The following is a 20437-nucleotide window of genomic DNA, read 5'->3' as shown; positions in this document are numbered from 1 at the left end:
GCTTTTGGCATTTTGTACAAGCTCAGGTAGTACACTGGCAGACTATTCAGTACTGATTTAATAAGCACCAATTTACCAGCTTTGTTTAACGTTTTTGATTTCCACAAACTGAGTTTGTCTTCCACCTTATCTATAATTGGTTTCTATATCTTGACAAGTCTTGGGTTCGCTCCAAGTGGAACACCAAGGTATTTAACAGGCAGGCATGCTTCCTTACACCCTAATAAACTGCACATTCTTTGCGACCACTCCCTATCACAATTAACTGGGATTAAGCTGGATTTGTCAAAATTAATACTCAAACCAGACATCACCTCAAAACACCGCAAAAGTCTCTTGTAATTTCTGATAGTAACCTCATCCTGTAGACAGAACAATATGATGTCATCCGCAAACTATAAGTGAGATAATTCGATGTTGTCCCGTCCGACCAACAATGGAGAAATCCTACTATTCCTCACAGCTTCAGCTACCATCCTATGGAGTACATCCACCACAAGTACAAAGAGAAAATGGGAGAGTGGATCACCTTGCCTTAAACCTTGTTCCATCTTAAAGGATTTAGATGGCGACCCATTTATTAGAATCGACATAGATGCGGAACAAATACACTCATTGACCCAGCTTCGCCATTTAGTACCAAAACCCATCTTTTGAAGGACGATATCCACAAAACTCCATTTGAATCTGTCATATGCTTTTTGAAAATCTAACTTGATTATCGCTGCACTCTTCTTCCTCGTCTTCAGCCACTGCACAGTCTCACAAGCAATCAAAGCTCCATCATGTATCTTCCTCCCTTTCACAAAAGCAGTTTGTGTCTCTCCTACTAATCCAGGCATTACACTCCTCATTCTTCGTACCAATACCTTTGATATGACCTTATACACACAGCCTACCATGCTGATTGGACGAAAGTCCTTTATCTCGTTTGCTCCAACGAACTTAGGAGCCAAAGCCACCCAGGTAACATTAGAGTCTCTTGGTAGCTTCGCAGTTCGAAAAAAATCCATCACTGCTGCAGTGAATTCCAACCCAATCTCTCCCCAACATTTCTTGATGAAGTTCAAGTTGTAACCATCATTACCTGGTGCCTTAGACGATCCACAATCCCACACTGCCTCCTTTATTTCTTCAACCGACGGCATTATCTCCAGCGCTGCCACCTCATCTTCATGTATCTTATTAACCAACCATCACGAAAACCAACCAGCGCGGAAGCTTCTTGATGATACAAGTTTTTGTAAAAGTCCTTTATTGCAATCTTTATTCTGGCCTGATTCCTCACTAACCGTCCATTTATCACTAGAGCTTCAATACGATTGTTTCTCCTCCTTGTAGAGGCAACATGGTGAAAGTACCTGGTGTTCTTATCCATCAATTTCGCATGTCGGGACCTAGACATCTGTTTCCAATGGACTTCCTTTCTGACATACCATTTTTTACAGAAACTAACCAAGACTTTTCTTCTCGCTTCTAATGTACCATCGTACACTCCATTACTAACCATATCATCAATCTTTTTTATCTCATTCTCAAATTATTTTATTCGCAAATCAACATTACCAAAGTGTTGCTTATGCCATCTACTCAAAGGTACAGTCAAAGCCTTCAACTTATCTATAAACTGAGCATCTCCTAGACCCCTCCACTCTTCTTTCACCAGTCGGAGAAAATCATCATGTGTGAACCAAGAATCTAAGCTTCGGAATGGCCTTGGCCCCCCACCGATCCTGCTATCCTCCATTATCATTGGGCAATGATCAGATAAACCCCTTGTGCCTCCTCTAAGTCGCGTCTCAGGGAACTCCTCAATCCACTCCAAGTTCACTAACACTCTATCAATACGGCTACATGATTGACCACGGAACCAAGTGTATTTACGATCATGCAGTTCTAGGTCTACTAGCTCCATTTCCTGGACCCAGTTCTTAAACTCTTCTGCCGATGTTGTTAACATACTAGCTCCTTTTCTTTCTTCCACCTGAACAACTTCATTAAAGTCTCCCATAAAGCAAAATGGTACTTGACATAACCTGACAGAAAACTCAACTCTTCCCACACAAGTAGCTTTTCCTCTCTTTCATGAGCACCATACACCAAACAAAATGCACAGTTAAAATTGTTTTTCAGGAGAACGCCTTCAACGCACTGCCATCTAGCCCTTTATAGCAATTATTTTTTCTAAACATCAGTTCATCCCACATGATTAACAATCCCCCAGAAGCCCCTTCCGATCCGACAAATTCCCATCCTATGACACTATTTCCCCAAATTTGCATGACATCAAAATTTGTAATAACCTCCTTTTTTGTCTCTATCAATCCTAACAGATTAACATTATATTTTTTTTTCAAATTTTTCACCATACTAATTTTTCCAACACCCCCTAACCCCCTAACATTCCAAGAACAGTAAATCATTTATAAATATTTTTACACACCTTATTTCGGTTCTTTGGACGACTTCTCCTTGCTTTCTCTTTTTGTTTTGCTTGTTTTCTTTTCATTGCGACGACCTCATTTTGAGCTTGAAGGATTGCCATAATATCTTCTTCCTCATTGTACTGTTCTACTCCTGATTCTATTGTCAGTTCCCACGCAGCTCTGTTTTCTATCATATCATCTTTCCAACTATTTCTTTGTTTTGCTTGAGCATAGTCACTGTCTTCATCCTTCTGTGAACCTGCTGAATCCTCCAAGTCCCTCACGTTCCCTTCCGCCTCTAACGCCGTTTCTTCCACTATTGAATTTTCCTCCCCTGAGACCGAGCCCTGAACATCATCACTTCTCAAATACTCTGGCGTTCTTTTCTCACTCTGAACTGCCTCCCCGTGAATTACTTCATCAGTGGTATCCACCCCTTTGACCGTGTTTTTAGATTCTTGCCCACCACCCCTTGTCGTGCCATGTTCCCCCTGTTCCCCGCCCAAGAAATCACCATGAGTGACCACCGCAACCTTACCTCTCTTCCCTGTTTGTGCAGTCGCAACACCATCATCCGATACTCGCCCCTCGGCATGTTTATTTTCGTGCGTAACTTGGCCGTCGTTTATGGCGACAACTCCCTCCATTGCACAGAGACTCACTGCATTCACCAATGATGTTTTGGGAATCCGGATCACTACATAATCAGCCTCGACGTCCACTAATTTATCACCTATGGGTTTGGTTGCGCAGCTGCTAGCAGCACCCGTTGCTGAAACACCGTTTTTACAAGCCACCGGATCGGGTTCGTAACCGGGTCCAGAACGCTGCTCCACTTGGCCGCCCATCATTATCCTAGCTAAAGATCCTTGTTGGTTTTGAGCCCAAGACACTTCCGTTCCTTTACTCCTTTTATTCCTTTCATCAAATGTGTTCCATAGGGATTGGCCCATTATTGATTCCTTCCCCTTTTTATTTTTCAACACTTCAGCTGGGCTACGTTTGGTTTGGCCCACCATTACATTGTCCCTTTCTTTATTATTTAGCAAAAAATTGGGCCTCACATCATAATTACCCCTTTTATTTAAATTGCCTCCAACCAAATCTGCCCCCTCATGCCTTGTCTCACCATAGCACCATGTTACCGTTTTTTCAGAATTGGATCCCTCACTAAATGATTGATATCTCAAGAATTCAGCTCCGTTAGTAACCGCCCTCATTATTGGTGCATCCATTTCTGGAATTAAACTTTTCTTATTCCATTCATTCAAATAATCTAATTGAATTACCTTTCTGCCCTTGTCACATTCCACCTCTCGAATCCCTGCACCACCGTCTTCGCCGCCATATCACACCCCACCATCTTTGGAGTCCTAGTCACCGCATGAGCATCGTTGTTCCCACTATCCATGACAAACCCGCCACTATTACCTTCTTTGAATTCCATGTTGGTCACGCATTCTGATCCATACCTCCCTCCACCAACTTCTTCAACAAATATGTCGAATCCACTGGTACCTATTGTTATGTGAATCCATTCGTTAATAACATCAAAGATATATGTATCAATTTGTATTCGTCCCGCACTGAAAGACTTGCACGATTCTGTGTCTATGTCACACTTAACCATTTTCCCCCACTGTTCTTCAATCAGTCTGAAGGTGTCGGCCGACCAAACATGCAACGGCACGCCAAAGCACTCCAACCATACCCTGCGAGTTTCACTTCGCTCGTTCTTATCCCATCTCCATACACTATGGAACATATTTAGAGAATTACACCTACTATGTTTGAGTGCATCTTCTACATCAAGCAAATTCTCAAAAGTTAATAAAGCTTTGTACGCCCCCAGCTCTCGAATTTGGACTCCATGCGGCCACTCACTTCGTACTTTTTATGTCAATTTGGTGAAATCAATGGCAGTCGTCATTCCCCCAATAATGCTCTTTTGCAGCCAGACCAAATTTTCTTTTGCCACCGGAACTTCTATCTTCTTCGTCCATCCATTTCCATGTGGGTCCTACATTTTCTCCGTCCTCTTTGCACATTCAGAGTGTCTTCTACCTTCATCCCTCCTTGTTTCTCCATATCTCATGTTGCCTACATCTTCCATGTTGTTTTTCATCACATGCTTTCCTTTATTCTTTATTACCTCTAATTTCCTCCGATACTTAGCTTCTCTGACAAACATTTCCTTATTCCTCAATCTCATGCGGTTCATCTCTGCTTAGTAGAAAATTTTTTTGTTGTATACACTAAATCCCAATTGTTAGGACATTTGATTTCATCCCATTACGGACTTGAATATGTGGAATTTAATGCTATTCAGTTTATTTGTTATAACTTTAAATTGGTCAAGTTTTTTAATGTAGTTTCTAGTCTTTCTCAAGATTAAAAATTCTCAAAAACTTATATAGATGTACGAATCTCTTAGCTACAACTTATGTGAGTAAATAATTATATTTTTGTGAAACTTGTATAATAACCACATAAATTACGTTTGTTTATCTCTACTTTTTGCTCAATTTATAGTGTTTATAAATAGTAGCTTCATTTACAATTTTTTTTTCTCAAGTGCATTGTAAATCAATATATCATTTAAATGGTGATCAGATATCTAAAAGCATTAAAATTAATTATAAACACATATGATTCATAACATAAATCATTAAATAACATCATTTCATAGCATATCAATTCACATAATGGGCTATATCAATGTCCTAGCCAATAAATTTAGTTTATAATGAAATAAAATAAAATGGTGATTATAATTGAAATTGAGAGAAAGAAGTACATGATTGTAGTTCACAAGAATTTGACTCTAGGTTGCTATAGTAATACTCTCATTGCTTTTAAAAATTCTGAATCAACCTTTAAATATGATGTGTTTTTCTTTGGTCCTCCCTTTCTCCCTTTAATCAGTCTATTTTTAACATATTTTTTTATTAAAAATAGGAAGAATGACAATCACACAAAGATGAAGTTTCATAATCATATTCTACATTCTTCATGGAGGATAGGCTATAATAAAATGAGTTGGTAGATAAAGCATGAGGGTGGAATAGGTTGTCATTAGTGCTGTTGTCTTTTAGTATCTTTTTACATTATTATACCTAAATATAAAAAAATTTGATGAAATAAAAATCACATTAANNNNACTAAATAAAATAAAAAATATTTTATTAAAAAATTTTTAAAATTAAAATAAAGATAAATTATGTTTTTTGTCCCTAACATTTTCGAAAATTTTTAAAATTACTCTTAATGTTTAATTTAATTTAATTTTGTCTTTAACATTTGAAATAAGTTCAATTTTACCTTACTGTTAATTATTTAACAGTCAACATCTAGTCAAATTTATTTTTCAATTTTACCCTTATAAATATCTAACCCTAATTTCTAACCCATCTAATATCCAACTCCATCATCATCACATCAATACCACTCATTCCCACCTCCTTTCTTCTGACCCATTCTCACTCGTTCCTTCTCACCACCACCTCCTCCTTCACTGTCGCCCTCATCATTACTGCACCCCTTCCCTTCCAACTGGCACCATTCATTGTCATCGTCATCTCATTACCATCGGAGTTTGGAGAAAGGCATGAGGAACTCAAAGAGGGCAGCGAACATAAAGCGAGGATGAAAGTGGGGAGAGGCTTGCGAAGGTCGGAGTGGGAAACTCGGTCTAGCCGTGAATTATGGCAACAGTAGCAGGACTCACGCTCGGTGATGGAGGAATTGCGATGAGGGAGGAATTGCGATGGCAAAGTTTATCGATGGTTTGGTGGATCCTCTCTCAATGATCGTGCCCCATCCTCTCTCTTCCTTCCGTTCTCTACCTCTCTCTGTCATGTGGGTAAGGGTGTCATGGAGTAGGTGGTTGTTGTGGTTAATTTGGGTAAGGTGTGCTGTTGTTGAGACGAGGGATGCAAGAGTAATGGTGGGTACGATGATGATGATGATGGTGATGGTGGTGGTAATGGTGAGGTGAAGGGTTGGAGTTGGGTTTGGAGTGATGAGTTAGGATTAAGGTTAGACGAATGAGAGTTAAAATTGAAAAAATGAGTTTTGACTAACTGTTGATTCTCAAAAATTTCACAGTAAGGATAAAATTGAAATTATTTTAAATGTTAAGGACAAAATTGAATCAAATTAAACGTTACGAGTAGTTTTGAAAATTTTTGAAGTTAGGGATAAAAAACATACTTTATCCTTAAAATAATTATTTATTATAAATATGATAAAAAAATTAACTCTTATTAAGGAGTAATGATGGGTAGCAAGCCTAAAACTAAATGTTATTGAAGGGTGTAGACAAGTGTAATTATTTAGGGATTAAGTAAAGTCTTCTACTCTCACTATATAAGCAGAGTCTCTTTGTATTTAGATAACACATCATAATAACAAATACTTCATTCAAATCCCTAATTGTTGATGCCTACATTAGATACACATGTGTTTATCTTTTAACTGCAAAGTCTCATGTCTTTTCTATCTTTTAGCAATATAAACAAATAATAGAAAAATAAACTGGTAAGAATCTAAAAGTTATCTAATCTGACAATGTAAAAGAATTTTTGTCCACTGATTTCAGACTATTTTTACAATCTAATGGCATAATTTATAGATTGTTATCTCTCATACTCACGAGCAACAAGGTATTGTAGAGAAGAAGTATAGACATATTTGTGAGATGGACTTGACACTTTTAGTTAGGCAAAATTGCCAATACATTATTGGGAGGATGCATTCCTTACTGTAACATTAATCAATAGACTCCCTATTAAAACTCTGAATATGAGGTCACCATATGAAATCCTTCACTCTATCAAACCAGATTACTCTATTCTCAAAGCCTTTGTATGTGCCTGTTGCCTTTTAATAAAACTAAGCTAGAATTTAGGTTTGAACAATGTATATTTTTAGGCTATGTACCTTTTTTGAAAGGTTTTAAATGTTTGAAACAAGACGGTAAGGTTATTGGTAAGGAATGTGATATTTGATGAACATGCATTTTTACGAACTTTACACTACTTCTTAGACATGCATTTTAAATTTTTATCTTCAGGTGCCTTACATATCTCTCAATCAAAATACATCATGAATTTATTAAAAAGAGCATCTATGGATCAGTCTAATAACATGCCTACTCTTATGCTTTCTTCAGTAAAACTAACATTGCAGAGTTCAGATAATTTTGAAGATCCAGCCTTATATCGTTCAATTGTAGGTGGATTTCAATATGTCACTTTGACATACCTAAAAATTGCCTTTGCTGTGAACAAAGTTAGTCAGTTTATGCATGCTCCTAAATTTCATCATTGGAAGGCGGTTAAACGCATATCGCGTTATCTATCAGGTAAGATTGATCATGGCATACAGTTCACCAAATCTTCTTATCTTCGCCTTCTTGCATTTGCAAATGCGGATTGGACCACCGATCTTGATGATAGATGCTCAACCAGTGGCTATTGCATCTTCCTTAGCACAAATCCTATCTTCTGGAGTAGTAGAAAGCAACAAGTGGTGAGTCGTTTTTCTACAGAAGCTAAGTATCGTTGCTTGACAGACACGACAGCTGAACTTGCTTGGATTCAAAAGCTGCTTTGTGAACTAAAAGTGTCGTCTCTAGTTGCTCCAACCTTGAAGTTGATCTTCATTTTGTGAGAGATCAAGTTAAGCAAGGCAAGCTACACATTGTTCATATCCCTTCTAATGCTCAGATTGAGGATATAATGACAAAGCCCCTGAACCTTCTTGCATCAAATTCATGGACAAACTAAGGGTGTTTCCAAATTTCACCCTTAATTTGAGGGAGAGTATAGATAAGTGTAATGATTTAGGTAAAGTCCTCTGCCCTCATTGTATAAGCAATGTTCTCTCTCTCTCTCTCTCAAATATGGCACTTAATGTGGATTCGATTTAGGTTGCAGGTTGAAGTTTTTGCATAGCTATGCAAAGCTCCTCTTTGTGCATATTATTAATTTGGTTAGTGTAACATGAGATGTTGAATACAAGGGAGAGATCTATTTCTCCAATGTGCTCTTCTGAGAGTAAAATCGTAGTTTAAAACCAAAATTTATGAGAATTTTTCGTTTGATCTTAAATGATGATTTTAAAACTATGATTTATAAGTGTTTTTTTCTAATTTGTGGTTTTAAATCACGATTTACATATGGTTAGAATAGGATACGAATGTAACCAAATTCATTTTTTTTTGTGACACCAAATTCATTTTAAGACAATCAAGTATTATTGTAATTTTTTAATTTTATTTAATTAAAAAAAAAAAAAGTCCTGCTAGGGATAATAAACATCTCATCCCAAAAGTTTAAACTGATTTTGAGATTTACCAAGGATTGAACTCTTGACCTTTCGGATCTAGAGCTCTGATACCATCTCATGATACCATCATCCCAGAAGGTTCAGCTGATGGGAAAAAATAACACTAATGGTTATATCTGTAATACTTTTCTAAACCTGCATTGTAAACATTATACAAATATTCCATTGGCTCCCTATACTTTTTAAAAAAAAAAAAAAAACCCTAAGAAATGTATTGTAAGGGGAAAAAAACAATAATGTCGTTTGGGTCTTTGGGCCATTGAAATGTTGATCTATTCTGAGTATCCACCTTGTATGTCCTTAACTATGCTTTGGGATTATTATTTACTGCTAAATTCAAAAAATATAAATATTTAATGAGAAGACTCCATGAAACCACAACACGGTGTCAAAAAATAAAAGTTGTGATAAAGAACAAAATCTGAGTCCAAATAATAATGTCCAAACCAATTAATAAATTCATTGACAGAAAAAGACCAACTAACGAAACATGTGGAACAAAAAGAGAAAAAAAAAGTCCAATTTATTTAATTCAAAATAATTATTAATAGTTAAAAAAAATTCTTATTAACAATTTTAATCATCTGACATAACACACTTTGTTTTGCAAAAGGTTTCTAGTCATTTTTGCTGCATGTCAGCAGCCAATTGTCTCCTGCCAAGGACTTGTGTCATTTGCAAATTTCTAGGTAATATTTTGCCTACTTCTACACCATAACAAGAAACATCCTCTGCTCCGAAGGAGGCGTTGGATTAGTACTTATTAGTTTTCAGTTTTCACATCTTCTCGAGTGGCAGGGCAACAGTTCCTGGTATTTTCATTTCAATTGTGGTATTTGCAGTGCTCGGTGAAGCATTTGAAAACTGTAATATCATTACAATTACATGTCACCACTAAAAATGCAAAGCCAAGGGTTCCCTCTATGAATACCACAAGACTACCCACACCAACAAACAAAAGCATAGCAGAGTAAAACACCAATGCAGAGTTATAGAATTTGTCAATGCAATCAATAAATTAGACTTAAAATTGTTACAATAATTAAAACTATAAAAGCACAAGAGGACTAATCCTAAAAATTCATAACCAACACTATCTAATCTTCTCTTGTAATTTCCTTGTCCTCTCTCTGTAAAGCTCAACCCAAAGATTCCAAATCCACAAGATGCTAACAGCAATTGCCATCAAAACAACCGCCACCCAAGAAACCCAAATCCACCTCGGAACCAAACCATCACCATGCTCGCTCGCATAGAACACAACCATCTCATAAACAAAGTAAGGTCCGGCGAATCCCCTAACCACCGAATACAGAGCATAAAACGGCGGCGAAAGCGCGTCGTACACCTTCGCCGCAAACGGATCCTCTTTCCGACGCGCACCGGCGAGCGTCCAGGCGTTCTGGCACGCGCTGGTGACCTCGGCGAGGAGAAGCAAGAAAAGAACAGCGAAGGCGCCGTGGGAAACCACATGGCGACACGTGGCAACTACAAATAGAGTGGCGAGGTGGTGCGCGATGAAGAGAACGTCGCTTGGGAAGAACACGAGGTAGTGGAGGAGATCCATGAGGAAGTAGGCGATGCTGTAGTCTAGAACTAGCTTCTGGAAGGCGGTGTTTGCGGCGGCGAAGCCACGGTTGGGGTCGGAGAGGATGGCGGCGGAGGCGAGAAGTACGGCGGGAGTGCCGTGGAAGAAGGATATGAGGCAGCTGGATGCTTCGGGTCGGATCTTAGGGCTCCAGTTGCGGAAAATTAGGAAGTAGCCAATGAGATAGATAGCGAGGAACATTGTAAAGAATGGAAGCACCGCATAGGATTCAAACCCTAGGGTTGCCATTGTTCTTCCAAGTGTCTGATTGTAACAACAAATTAAGAGTAACAGTGAACCTTTTTTTTTTATTAATTGGAATATTCCGAAGTTCTTATTGTGTGGGAGTGTGTGGTGCGTGTAAGATATTTTTTCGTTGCTTAAATAACGACGGTGGAGTGAACTGGTGAGCGTTGGTTTGGGGAAGAGGGGAAAAGTAGCAAATTGCTGAGGTTTGAGATTGAGTGTGGACAAGAACAATGTGTTTCTGTAAAAGAGTGGGAAGGAAAGTTGGAATAATCGAGAATCGATGTATCCAGAGCTAATAAGATCAAAGGAAGATGATTGTGGCACTGGGTTTCGGTTTCTTCTTGGCCTCTGGAAACCTATATTTAAGCCCCTGCTTATCTACTGTTAAGACTTAAGACTGTTCTATCTTTTCTAGTGATTTTATTAAATTTTTATTTCACAAAAATTGAAAGCGAAATTATCTTTCAACATATATTTTTATGATAAATTTAAGTATTATTTATGTATTAATTTTCATGTATTGTTAATATAAAATAATTTTATATGTGTAGTTAATTAGGTAAGACTACTTCAACAAAGTAACTACTATTTATATATTCTTCATATTAATTATGTGAATGATTATCTAAAGAAATATATGTGATTGAATAACGGTATAAAATATTTTATACCAACAGTATATTAAAATTAAATTTTTTATTTATTGGCATAAAATAATTTTTTTATATATTTTTATGAATGTGAAAGATTATGTTTGAATTGATTTCTAACGGATTAAATTATGGTATCATTTATACCCTTTCAAAAATATACAATTTGACAAATACTTGAATAATTTTAGAAAAAATTTAATGTATTTTTCAAAATTTATTTTTGTCCAAATTTTAATTATAAATTAAATTGATTAGAGATGTGATAATTTTATTATGTGTTTTTATACTGTTAATATAAAAGATAATTATTTTTGATGTGGTATTACGTAATTAGATATATGTATAAAAATATTTTATATTTATAGTAATTCATCAAAATTAAATTCACAAATTAATTATAGCAATTATATACCGTAGAAGATAATTATCCTCTGCTTTTTTGAAGATATACTTAAATAATTGCCTTAAATTTATTACATAATTTAATAGGTCAATGATTATTCTTAGCAACTTATTAACTTAATTGTCACTATTTCAAAATTAATTACTTAAGTTTCATTTCTGAAAGCACATTATTAATGTCACTGTTTTTGTATAAAATAAAAAATTTATATTTTCATTGTATTGAGACCTTTATATTTTCTAGAGTTACTTTATAGTCCAATCAAAATTGAATAATTTAGGGTTTTTCTTTATCATACGAATAACTAACTTTAACAATAGTGGCAATCAAGTGGATGAGTCTAGCCAATGAGTAATAACTCAAATGGCATAGACTTTCCATACTCAATTAAGAGGTTGCGGGTTCAAGTCTCCTATCTTTCTAAATTTTGTCAATGAGTAATAGCTCAAATGGCATAGTCTCCCCATACTCAATTAAGAGGTTGCGGGTTCGAATCTCCTATCTTTAGTTAAAAAAAAAAAAAAAAAAAGGGGGATGAGTCCAAGTTTAGCCACACAAATAAGCTCAAATTCTTATTAATCCCATTAATGTATACAATTCCACGGTAACTAAGGGAAAAGTGATTAGTTCCTTTAAGATTTTAGAAAAACCCTTTCAAACCCTTTCACATACATTTGAGAACGCCTAAAGCACATGGTGAGGTAGATGAAGGCATGAGGATAGTTTCGAAATCATTGAAGTAGACATGATTGTACGATACCATTTTAGATGGAAATAGTAAAAATTGTGCTGCCAACTCCCAACATATTCAATGCAATCCACCCATTCCCTTCATACCATTGACATCTACTGTTGCCTCATGTCTCTTCCCTTTGCCAGGAGTATTCACATTAAATGCTGTGTTTTAAGCGCTGGAATCTTGGAAAACAGAGTAAACGATTAAGAAAGAAAAAAAATACTAGAATACTTAGATGAATTGGTCCTTCATCAAATAACACTTACACTTGGGCAATAAAATTCTTATCTTATTATCACTCAAATGATGTTATTATGTCTTATTATATATTATTTTTGTAGTAAAATCTTTTATATATATAGATCTCTCTTGACAACTTCATATATGGTATAAATTTTATGAATATTTTTTCGATCTTCTTCTTACATTTTTAAATTATTTGACGAAATTTTACTATCTTTTAAGTATGTTCACTCTTTATTGTTTATTACTCTAATTCTATATAATATAGTTGATTTTATAGCAATACGATAAAATTTACCCTTAAATTTTAAAGATATTTTTTTGTTTTATATAAATCCATCCGTATTTGACTATTTTGAACAACTCAATTGAATAATGTAGTACATATCTTCCTCAATTTCTCTATTTTGCTTAATAATATATCCAAAATACTTAAATCACTCTACATGTGATATAGTATTTTTTTTTCCAACTTTTAATTTTAAATAAATATTAAATAAATTGACTGTATATGAAATCCAATAAAATATACCCCAAGCTTTAACGTTCGCTTAGCATTTCATCAAAAGACTAATAACAATACAACCTTGATTACCAAAAGAGTAAACCACCTATAGATCTTCGAATTATCAAATCATAGACAAAGTTTTTTTTTAATTTATTTATCACAAAAATACTTCAAAATATCTTAAAACGCGACAAAAGTATCCAATTTTTAAATATATATTCTTAAAAAAGATTTTAGAGATTGAATTTTAAAAATTGAAATATTTTCATCTTTTAAAATTTGGTGAGTTTACGCTAAGTGAATATTTTTTGTACAATTTTTTTATAAAAGACCAAATTTTTTTTGGTGGTTTATTCTTACAAAAATTAAATAAAATACAGACCGCCTTATAAATCTTAGAGTTTATTGTTTTCCGAAATATATTATTTCATGAAGCCTTTTATACGGGTATCCAAAACTTGCAGAGTGCCATAAAACAAATTCTACACGTTTTCATGTAGGGAGATGAAGGAATTCCGAGATTGGGAAACGCCTAAAAACCTATCTTTTAAGCAACGTAACCTAGAAGGGAAGCAAACACAATTCACTAACGTTTGACTTGTACCATTCTGTTTTGATAAATAAAACTCTAGATAAACACAAGAATTAACACGACATAATTTTGTAGAATTTACACCATGTCTTGAATCTGATATTTGAATGGTATATATACAAGCAGCTTCATAACTAAACCCTCACCTAAAAAAGAAAGCTAAATTTGAAGGAAGTTAGAAATTAGTAATTAACCTTAAACTAATATATACTCGATAATTAACGGTAGTGACCAACAAAAAGGAGGATACAATTGACCCAAAATCATTGCTCACCATTCCAACCGTTGTTTGACAAACCTAAAAGCTAAAGTTGTGTAAATTATACTAAAGTTCAGTTTGGATAAACAGTTTAATTAAGTTATTTTTAAAAAATAACTTAAATAATAAATGACTATATTAAAAGTAGCTTATAAATAAGTTATTTTGTGTTTTGACTTTTAATTCTAAAAGTACTTATTTTATAGAAATGTAATAAAAAAAAGTAGTATTATGAGAGAAGTCATTTTTTTTTAATTTTTCTATAAGCTCCTAATAGTTTTTTAAAAAGTTACAATTTAATTTTAAAAATTACACCAGACATTAATACTACTATTTTTATAAGTCAAAAACTCAAAATTACTTTTAAAGCTTTCCAAACGAATTCTAAGACTTAATTTGATAAAAAATTTTCAAAAAGTATTTCGTTTTGTCTTTGATAAAAATCAAAATACTTGCGCGCAATATCTGTTTATACCCTAACTCAACACTAAGACTTAGGTCCAAATAAACTTAAAAGGCCCAATCTAAAGATTAGCCTTCACTTGCCACCGACCATCTCACAAGAAGTCGGATCCAACACAGACTCGCTCCAAAGAAGTCGGGATCGAAGGATAGCGGGCAGATAATGCTTATTCAAATAAGTAACTGCCCCTAAAATCTCTCAACCCACTTTCAGGAGTTATATCTCAACTTCCCTAAGATAAAGGAATGGTTATCCACCTTAAAAGATGGAACTACTTCAACGGTGGTTATTGGTTCACCACTATAAATACACTAACACCCCTCAGGTATCTCTAAGTTCCAATACTTTCTAAACCTGCTAAAACCCTTTGCTAACTTAGGCATCAGAGTGTCTTTGCAAGTACCACCCACATTCTTTCACATAAACAAGTCGGACGGTAGCTCCCAGACGCGAATCAAGTCGGAGGTCCTCTCCTCCAGACGTTTGGGCCAACCTTATCAGTCCAGTCCATTAATCTCCGGTTATCCACCGTAACATTGGCGCCGTTGCCGGGGACCCGAGAGATCAACCAGTAATGACGGACGAATTCAATGAGGATGGAAACACAGCGTCTGATTCTGAGCAAGAGAATCAGGACGCCGCTAATAACGACAGAGCAATAGTCACCCACCAAGGGACGACTAACCAGCACAAAGAAGACACTTCAGGAGTAAAGGACCAAAAGGGAAACTCCTTTGAAGGGCGCGAACCAGGAAAGGAAGGGCAGCCCCATGCAACTGATTTTATGGGACTATTCCATGGCCACCAAGGGCGCCTGGAGCAATTGAAGCAAGAGCTGGAACGACAACGAGAGGCAGAGAGAAATTTGAGAAACGAGATTGAGCGGCGAAAGGAGCTTGAGGAAAAGCTCTTAAGACTAGAGTCCGCTCTCAAAGGTCGAAACTCTCGCAGTGACCGAGAAGACTCTCCCTTGGGAGGAGAAGATCCATTCAGTGAGGACATAATGAGGGCAAAAGTGCCAAGAAACTTTAAAAGTCCTGACATGGACCTCTACGATGGAACTACGGATCCAAAGCATCACTTAAGCAATTTTAAAAGTCGGATGTACCTAGCCGACGCTTCTGATTTTACTCGCTGCAAGGCTTTCCCGATAGCCCTTACTAAAGCAGTGATGAAGTGGTTCGATAGCTTCCCCCCCAAGGTCGGTCACTAGTTTCGACGACCTCTCGCAGAAGTTCCTCATGCGATTCTCAATCCAAAAGGACAAAATGAAGCACACACCGAGCCTCCTAGGAGTAAAACAGGAGGTGGAGAACCTTTGAGGGACTACATGGAAAGCGTGTTTAGAAATTCAAGACCTACCCACGGAAGTAGTGATTATGGGCCTAGTAAATGGACTCCGAGAAGGTCCCTTCTCCCAGTCCATCTCGAAAAGGCACCCGACCTCCCTGAGTGATGTACAGGAAAGAGTTGAGAAGTATATCAACATGGAGAAAAATGTCAGGCTTCGAGAGCAAAGTTGGCGACCTGGTCACTCTCACTCATCAAAAGAGAGAGAAAAAGGCCCAAAAAGAAAGAGGAAGCCGGCCCTGAAAGGCCTAGGAGATATCACTCCTATACTCCTCTACGAGTTTTTCTAGTTGATATATACAGGAAAATTTTCCATACTGAAAGACTGCCTCCCCCTAGGCCCATCAAAAATAAAAGGGGGGAAGTCGTAGCGACTACTGTAAGTACCATAAACTATATGGTCACTCAACAAATGATTGCTACGACCTAAAGAATGTGATAGAAAAGCTGGCCAGAGAAGGTCGGCTTGATAGGTATCTCATGGAAAGGTCGGATCATCATGGCAAAAAGAAGTGAGATGACGAGGACCAAAGAGACCCGCCTCCACAGACCCCGAAAAGACATATACACATGATCTCAGGAGGGTTCGCGGAAGGTGGTCTCACAAAGTCATCTCGCAAAAGACACCTGAAGGAAGTCTACCAGGTCGGAGGCGAAGTTCCCGACCTTCCTACCATTTCCTTCACTAAAGAAGATGGGCAAGGCATAGTTCCCGGACATGATAATCCAGTAGTGATCACTATGATCCTTGCCAATGTCCATTTACACAGAACCCTGGTAGATCAGGGAAGCTCGGCCGATATCCTGTTCAAACCAGCATTTGATAAGTTGGGGTTGGATGAAAAGGAATTAAGAGCTTACCCTGACACTTTATACGGGTTGGGGGATACACCAATTAAGCCACTAGGATTCATACCCCTCCGCACAACTTTTGGAAAAGGGGAAAAATCCAAAACTCTGAGTATTGACTTCATAGTCGTCGATGTGGGTTCAACCTACAATGCCCTAATAGGCAGAACTACCATAAATCGGCTCGGAGTAGTGGTGTCCACCCCCCACCTTTGCATGAAATTCCCAACACCAAAGGAAATTGCAACCATTAGGAGAGACCAGAAATTGGCAAGAAAATACTACAACGAAAGCCTGAACCTGAGAGGAAAGGGTAAGGAGGTGCACACAATTGAGCTCGGAGGAATCAGGACTAGAGAAGAGTTACGACCACAACCCGGGGGAAAAACTGAAGAGATACAGGTCGGAAAAGAGGAAGGAAAAATTACCAATATATGAGCCAGCCTAAAAGAAGATCTGAAGCAGAAGCTTATAAAGCTCCTACAAAGAGAATTCCGACCTCTTCGCCTGGAAAGTCTCCGATATGCCAGGGATAGATCCCGAACTCATGTCGCATAGGCTATCAGTATACCCCGGATCACGACCTGTTCAGCAAAGAAGACGGAAGCTCGGACCTGAACGGACCCAAGTGGTGGAAGAGCAAGTACAAGCCCTCCTAGAAGCTGGCTTCATCAAAGAGGTTAAATATCCGGCGTGGCTGGCAAATGTGGTGCTGGTCAAAAAGCAAAACGGCAAGTGGAGGATGTGCGTTGACTACACCGACCTAAACCAGGCGTGTCCTAAAGACCTATATCCACTTTCAAATATTGATACCTTAGTAGACTCCAGCTCAGGGTATCAATACTTGTCGTTTATGGATGCGTACTCGGGATATAATCAAATCCCGATGTATAAGCCGGATCAAGAAAAGACATCTTTCATCATGCCAAGAGCAAACTATTGCTATGTAGTCATGCCTTTTGGGTTAAAAAATGTAGGAGCCACATATCAAAGGCTGATGAATAAGTTGTTTTCACCTCACCTTGGGAGTTTAATGGAAGTCTACGTAGAAGACATGCTAGTAAAAACCAAGGATGAGGCCGACCTCTTGACCGACCTCTCGCAAGTCTTCAACACCATTAGGATGCATGGGATGAGATTGAATCCTGCAAAATACACCTTCGGGGTGGAGGCAGGGAAATTTTTGGGATTTATGCTTACACAAAGGAGGGATTGAAGCCAACTCCGATAAGTGCAAAGTAGTCCTAGAAATGAAAAGCCCGACTTGCTTAAGGGAGGTCCAGCAGTTAAACGGCCGACTTGCAGCTCTCTCCAGGTTCTTGGCAGGATCAGCATTAAGATCCCTACCATTCTTCTCCCTACTAAGAAAAAGATGCCAGTTCGAATGGACCCCTGAGTGCAAAGAAGAATTCCAGGAGTTCAAAAGGTTTTTAAGCCAATCTCCTATTCTGACCCGACCTAAAGTTGGGGAAGAACTCGTCCTGCATTTGTCCGTAGCTAACAAAGTTGTATCCTCAGCTTTAATACGGGAAGACGAGGTCGGGCAGCATCCTGTATACTTCACCAACAAAGTCCTACAAGGCCCTGATTGAGGTATTAAAAACTTGAAAAGTTTGCGTATGTCTTAATTATAGCCTCTCGAAGGTTACGACCTTATTTCCAAGCACACACAATAAGAGTTCAGACGAACCAGCCCATGAAGCAAATCCTTCAGAAAATGGATATTGCGGGTAGAATGGTTCAATGGGCCATAGAGCTATCCGAGTTCGACCTCAAGTACGAAACTCGGACGGCAATTAAAGCCCAATCCCTCACCGACTTCGTGGCAGAATATGCAGGAGATCAAGAGGAAACCTCCACCACCTGGGAGCTATACGTGGATGAATCCTCCAACAAAGTCGGAAGCGGTAAAGGCATAATATTAGTCAACCAAGAGGGAACTCAAGTGGAAATTTCTCTCAAATTTGAATTTCCAGCCTCTAACAATCAGGCAGAGTATGAAGTCTTGATTGCAGGGTTAAAGCTAGCCGAAGAAGTCGGAGCGACCAAAGTAGTCATGTTCAGCGACTCTCAGGTGGTGACCTCCCAAATAAATAGAGAATATCTGGCTAAAGACCTCAATATGAAGAGGTACTTAGACAAAATCTTGGAGTAACTTAGGCATTTTGTAAAAATCGAGGTCAAACACATAACTTGGGATCTCAACAGCAAAGCAGACGCCCTCTCCAAGTAGCAAGTTCCAAGCTCGGAGGGAATAATAGAAGCCTAATCCAAGTAACTCTCCAAGAACCCTCAATTACAAAAACAAAGGGCAAACAAGACATCCTTGAAGTCTCCGAATTGGACCTCGGATGGATGAACCCATTAATCGAATACCTGAAATTTAAAATCCTACCCAAAGAAGAAAAATAGGCCAAGAAAATCCGGAGGGAAGCACAAAGCTACACTCTGGTAAAAAATATCCTTTATAAAAGAGGAATATCTACACCACTATTGAAGTGCATCCCGACTTCATGGACGGCAGAGGTATTGGAGGAAGTCCACAATAGTGTCTGCGGAAATCATCTCGGAGCAAGGTCTTTGGCTAGGAAAGTCATCCGAGCCGGATTCTACTGGCCGACCTTGCAGAAAGATGCAACCTAGTTCGTAAAGAGGTGTCAACCATGCCAAATGCATGCAAACTTCCACGTTGCTCCCCCCGAGGAGCTCATTAGCATAACTTCTCCATGGCCTTTTACAAAGTGGGGATTGGACCTATTAGGACCCTTTCCCCAGGCGCCTGGACAAGTAAAGTACCTAATAGTGGGAGTAGACTACTTCACGAAATGGATTGAAGCAGAACCATTGGCAACCATCACCGCCCAAAGAAGTCAGAAATTCCTCTACAAAAACATTATCACAAGGTATGGAATCCCCCACTCCATTACCACTGATAATGGAACTCAATTCACAGACTCCACCTTCAGAAATCTGGTAGCCAGTATGAAGATCAAGCATCGGTTCACCTCAGTAGAACATCCACAAGCAAATGGGCAAGCTGAGGCAGCTAACAAAGTCATACTGGCTGGGTTGAAGAAAAGGTTGCAAGATGCAAAAGGAGCATGGGCTAAGGAACTCCCCCAAGTACTATGGGCGTATCGGACTACACCTCAGTCCGCCATAGGGGAAACACCTTTCCGACTTGTGTATGGCATAGAAGCCATGATACCAATTGAAATCAATGAGCAAAGTCCAAGGATGAGCTTCTACGACGAGGTTGGCAACGTACAGGGGCACAAGGAAGAACTCGAGCTATTCCCCAAAGTCCGAGAATAAGCCCAGATAAGAGAAGCAGCGCCGAAGCAAAGGATGACAAATAGATACAACAAAAAAGTCATTCGAAGAAGCTTCGCCCCAGACGACTTGGTCTTAATCAGAAATGACATCGGAGTCAACAAGTCGGGGGAAGGAAAGTTCGCTGCTAATTGGAAAGGACCATATAAGATAAGTGAAGTCTTAGGAAAGGGATACTACAAGGTAACCGACTTGAACGGTACCGAGCTACCTAGGTCGTGGCATGCTTGTAATATGAAAAGGTACTATAGTTAAAAGCAAACTTCACTCCTTGGTGTACTCTTTTTCCCGACTTCATGGTTTTTTCCAAGGTTGCGAGAACCGGACTGGTCAATAAACCGGTGAGGTCACTGGTTCAATGGTTCACTGGTTCGACCGGAATTCAATCGGAGTTCAACCGGTTTAATTAAATATTAAATAAAATTATTAAAAAA

The 20437-nt window shown here is 38.0% G+C and overlaps 3 protein-coding genes across 3 annotated transcripts; 2 read left to right on the top strand and 1 right to left on the bottom strand.

Moving 5' to 3' along the window:
- On the top strand, window positions 7557–8099 carry LOC107647445 (uncharacterized mitochondrial protein AtMg00810-like). The gene has a single exon (XM_016351518.1). It carries the CDS (start codon window positions 7557–7559, stop codon window positions 8097–8099), a length of 543 nt encoding a protein of 180 aa, XP_016207004.1.
- Window positions 9749–11065, bottom strand: LOC107605047 (TLC domain-containing protein At5g14285). Its single transcript, XM_016306787.2, has one exon. The coding sequence runs from the start codon at window positions 10612–10614 to the stop codon at window positions 9871–9873; it is 744 nt and encodes a 247-aa protein (XP_016162273.1). The 5' UTR covers window positions 10615–11065; the 3' UTR covers window positions 9749–9870.
- LOC107647444 lies at window positions 16392–17675 on the top strand. Its single transcript, XM_016351517.1, has 3 exons — window positions 16392–16940; window positions 17263–17504; window positions 17648–17675. The coding sequence occupies exons 1-3, from the start codon at window positions 16392–16394 to the stop codon at window positions 17673–17675; spliced, it is 819 nt and encodes a 272-aa protein (XP_016207003.1).

This window comes from Arachis ipaensis, chromosome B06 (genome assembly GCF_000816755.2).
Source record: "Arachis ipaensis cultivar K30076 chromosome B06, Araip1.1, whole genome shotgun sequence".
Taxonomy (NCBI): domain Eukaryota; kingdom Viridiplantae; phylum Streptophyta; class Magnoliopsida; order Fabales; family Fabaceae; genus Arachis; species Arachis ipaensis.
This window is presented reverse-complemented; position numbering and strand designations above follow the sequence as displayed.

Coding starts and splice junctions, on each gene's coding strand:
- LOC107647444 (XM_016351517.1), top strand. CDS start 16,392: ATGATCTCAGGAGGGTTCGCGGAAGGTGGTCTCACAAAGTCATCTCGC. Junction 16,941..17,262: donor TTAGGAGAGACCAGAAATTG/GCAAGAAAATAC, acceptor CGACCTGTTCAG/CAAAGAAGACGGAAGCTCGG. Junction 17,505..17,647: donor TTAGTAGACTCCAGCTCAGG/GTATCAATACTT, acceptor TAAAAAATGTAG/GAGCCACATATCAAAGGCTG.
- LOC107647445 (XM_016351518.1), top strand. CDS start 7,557: ATGGATCAGTCTAATAACATGCCTACTCTTATGCTTTCTTCAGTAAAA.
- LOC107605047 (XM_016306787.2), bottom strand. CDS start 10,614: ATGGCAACCCTAGGGTTTGAATCCTATGCGGTGCTTCCATTCTTTACA.